This window comes from Myotis davidii, unplaced genomic scaffold (assembly GCF_000327345.1).
Source record: "Myotis davidii unplaced genomic scaffold, ASM32734v1 scaffold30, whole genome shotgun sequence".
Lineage (NCBI taxonomy): Eukaryota > Metazoa > Chordata > Mammalia > Chiroptera > Vespertilionidae > Myotis > Myotis davidii.
The window spans coordinates 3,805,707-3,809,939 of record NW_006282874.1 but is presented as its reverse complement, the minus strand read 5'-3'; the positions used below and the strand labels follow the sequence as shown (position 1 = coordinate 3,809,939).

At 47.0% G+C, this 4,233-nt stretch overlaps 1 protein-coding gene across 1 annotated transcript in view; it reads right to left on the bottom strand.

Moving 5' to 3' along the window:
* Nucleotides 1-4,233, bottom strand: part of LOC102766280 (gasdermin-C-like) — a 46,094-nt gene that overhangs the window by 2,488 nt on the left and 39,373 nt on the right. The window contains exon 8 of the mRNA XM_015561457.1: nucleotides 2,863-2,919. Coding sequence (XP_015416943.1) covers nucleotides 2,863-2,919 — 57 coding nt within the window. The remainder of the gene's footprint in view (nucleotides 1-2,862; nucleotides 2,920-4,233) is intronic.

Below are 4,233 nucleotides of genomic sequence, written 5' to 3'. Positions count from 1 at the left end.
AAAAAAAATTTTTCAGGGGAAAAAAACGAAATCTGCCCTCAGGCATTAATGCCAACCAGAAAACAGACAATTCTCAGATTAGACCATTCCTCTCCCTCTAATATGAAAAATTCCTCTTCCCTTCAAGCTGCTGACCCAGAGCATCTCTGAAGATGGCATGCTTGAGCTCTGGGATGAATTGCCACAACAGGCTACACAGATGGAGAGTCTCTGCTGAAATGAGGTGAGGGGGTACATGCAGGGACGAAAGGAGAGGATCCTGGAAAGGGTCATGGGAACAGGAAGAAACTGACCAGGTGCTCACTTCTGACACTTCGCAAATAATGTGGGTTCTAAAGTGGTCTCCAGAGATGAAAATGTCAGCGATTCCAGCATTGCACTTCAAAATGAGGGTGTCATGACAACTATATAAATACGTATATAAAGTGTTTGGTAATACATGCAGTTGTGCCTGTATCTTCGGGGTCTATAAGGAATTAACCAAGGAGTGGATGTTGGGGGATGCCTGCTTCTGCCAGGACACCTGAGATGGCCTCAAGGTGGCCCTAGTGAAAGTGAGAAGTCACTAGAATGGAAGCGCCAGGGAGGCAGGCATTTCTGTTTGGTTCACTGTCCTATCCCAGTGCTCAGAATAAAGCCTAATGCCCAATGAGTCTTTAACAAATGTTTCCTGAATGCATCAAGGAATGAAGGAATGAATGAAAAGTAGCCATGACCAAACTGTAAGTCTGGAATTAAAGCTCAGTTTTCTGAGTAGTTTCGAAACCGTCTATAAGGAATTAACCAAGGAGTGGATGTTGGGGGATGCCTGCTTCTGCCAGGACACCTGAGATGGCCTCAAGGTGGCCCTAGTGAAAGTGAGAAGTCACTAGAATGGAAGCGCCAGGGAGGCAGGCATTTCTGTTTGGTTCACTGTCCTATCCCAGTGCTCAGAAAATGCCTCTTGCCCAATGAGCCCTCAATAAATGTTTGCTGCATGCATCAACCAATGAATGAATGAATGAAAAGTAGTCATGACCAAAGTATAAATTTAGAAGTAAAGCTCAGTTTTCTGAGTCATTTAAAAACTTCCAATTTGGGTTCTGAGCTCTGCCTTTTCCTACCCAGCAGCCTCAGGTTCCCTCTTAGTGAACACCCAGCATGAAGGGTTCCTACACCCTTCCCAGAAAAAGAATGGCAAGTGGTCATTTCCCTTTCTCACCCCCAAAATTCGCTTTAGAGACACTTCCGAAGCTTGCGCTAGTTTCGAAACCTCCAATTTGGGTTCTGAGCTCTGCCGTTCTACCCAGCAGCCTCAGGTTCCCTCTTAGTGAACACCCAGCATGAGGGGTTCCTGCACCCTTCCCAGAAAGAGAATGGCAAGTGGTCATCTCCCTTCCTTACCCCCCAAATTTGCTTTAGAGACACTTCCAAGGATTCCGCCCTCTATTGCCACCGCCCTCTTGCTTAACCACTTTCTGCTCCATCCCAGTCCATCCCTCCATATTCCTGACCCTTCCTGGCCCTTCAAACCCACAGAAACTATGACCTGTCCCTAAGGCCATGGTGGCAAAGGGAGGGGTACTCTGCCCTGCTCAGCAGATGAGTACCAGGAGGACGCTCCCCAACCCAGCAAACACACACTCACCTCTACGAAGGAGGGAACGTACTTTGCTCCCTAGTGAGAAATCAAATTAACACCTAAAAGTTAATCTCTGAAAACTCTCAGTCTGTCTACCTTCTGCCCTCTACCCCCCGACCCCTCTTTTCCATCCACAACTGCCCTTTGCCCAGGGAACCAGAGCCCAGTGGCTCAGATGAGGACAGCAAAGGTAATCACGTGGGGTTTCAGCTGGAAAAAAGGGGCCTTGTGGAGGGATCACAACCCACTTGACAGGCTCCTGTCCACTGAAGGACTGCGGCTGACCTATGCCTGCTGTTGGAGAAAGGAACAGAAGTGGACACTCTACAGCTTAGTCTCTGCTCCCCAACACACACTCCTACGCCAGGACTCAAAGGAGACAGGATCTCCCTGTGGACAGGGGCCTGTGTGGGTCACAGCAGTGAGATGAGGAGGTGGTAGAGGACCCTGGCTGGGAAAAGTTTCCCTGTGGGATTGTCGGGGCTGAGTCCCAGCAGGTGTTTATGGGTCAAAGAGGGTCAAGATACCCCTAAGTTCATAGCAGTACAGTTTACAATAGCTAGGATTAGGAAATAGCGTAAGTGTCCATCAGCAGATGAGTGGATTAAAAACTGGGGTACAGCTGCACAATGGAATGCTATGCTGCTATAAAAAAGAAGAAACTCTTACCATTTGCAACAGCAAGAATGGACCTGGAGAGTATTATGCTAAGTGAAATATGCCAGTCAGAGATATAGTTGGACATTTAGATTGTTTCTCATTGTTTTATTATAAGTAGCATTTTGATAAACTCCACTGTCCACAGGCCTTCTCTGTATTTATGGTTATTTCCTTATCATTTGCAACAGTATGGGTGGACCTGGAAAGCATTATGCTAAGCAAAATAAGCCAGTTGGAAAAAGTGAAATATCACGTGATCTCACTCATTTGTGGAATACAATGAACGACATACACTGATGAACAATAGAGCCAGAGACATAGAAGCATCAAACAGACTATACAACCTGAGAGGGAAGGCAGGGGAGGGTGGGGGGTAAGAGATCAACCAAAGGACTTATATGCATGTATATAAATATAACGAATAGACACAGGCAGTAGGGGAGTGAGGGCATGTGCTGAGAGGTAGGAATAGCCAGGGAGAGGTTAATGGAAGAAAAAGGAGACATATGTAATTCTTTAAACAATAAAGAATTTAAATTTAAAAAGGGGATGGCAAGGTCTAAGCATTATGGCCAACTCACCTTCTATAATGGTTTTCTGATCATCATCATCAGCAGCAGCAGCAGCATTATCATCACCTGTGATGTGAAGAATGCCCAGGTGGGAAGAAGCTGGGTCAGCAGAGCAGGGTATCCCTGCTGGAGCCCATCACATGCCCACACCTCAGCCCCCACACTTCCTCTTCTGGGCCAGGTGTGCCAGCTTTGCTCAGGGTGCCCTGGCGACCAATTCATCAGAATCACCTAGGACTCCTGTGGAAACTCAGAGTCCCTGGCCTCACTCCATACCTTCTGCACCAGGCTCTCTAAAAATGAAGCTAGAACCTGCGGTTTCCATAGGCACCTGGGTGACGGTTATCCACTCTAGTCTCACACTGGAGAACTGCCTTGTCCATGGAAATGAAATCACCTTCTTCACCCTTTGTCTTCCTCTCCCAGACATATCTCTTCCTTACAAATCTAGGCCCTTTCTGCCCTACTCCTGGGTGGTCTCACATTTCACATAGAGAAATGTTCAAAGTTCTAGAATTCCTACCAATCATGTTTACTAGGTGATTGACAAGGGCCAGAGCAGAGGGAAAGCAGTCCCATTTTAGAGACCCAGGACCGTGGTGATGCAGCATACACGGAGAAGAGAGTCCAAGGCGGGAATAATCAAGTGTGTGGTTGTTGATGATGACATGAGGACATTCCCAGTAGGACACACTGCAGTGGGGCGAGGCATGGACAGCAGGTAGGGAGTGAGCAGGGTGCAGAAGATTCTTTAAGGAAGTTGGCAGTGAGGGGACACGGGGTGGGAAGAGGGGACACGGGTGAGTCAGGGGTTATGAGATGGCAGAGACCTGACCTTGTGGTCAGGTCAGGGGAAGGGTCCACGTGAACTGGAGAGAGGGAAGATAGATTTGGCTCAGCCACCTCATCAGACATTTATCTCCATCAGCTCTGGAGCTAAGATCTCACTTCCATTTCATAGATAACATGGAGGACAGAGGAATTCTTATTTTCTCCAATGCCACAAAGCGAGCAACTTATTGAACTGTTCTTTGAATTAGTTTGCCCTATGAGGTGTTAGGAGGATGAAATTAATTCATGGAAGTGCAATGCTCACTGCACTGAGCCATTCTTTGTAAAAATTTCTTCTAGTCACCCTTAGACCTGAACTATAGAAATAGGCAAGCCCCACTCGCCCCCTAGTGGGCAGGAAATGACTTGCAGACACTGCTCTTAGGTTTAGCCTTTGGTATCTAACTCCATTTAGTTCACACTTGTCAACACTTTCAAAACATAGTTTTGAAGTTTGAGTTCAGCCACCTACCCCACAAAATTGAAGAGCTCATACTCATTCCATCTCCAGCCAGTGATAGGAGGTCTCTGACAACAGGACACACCATT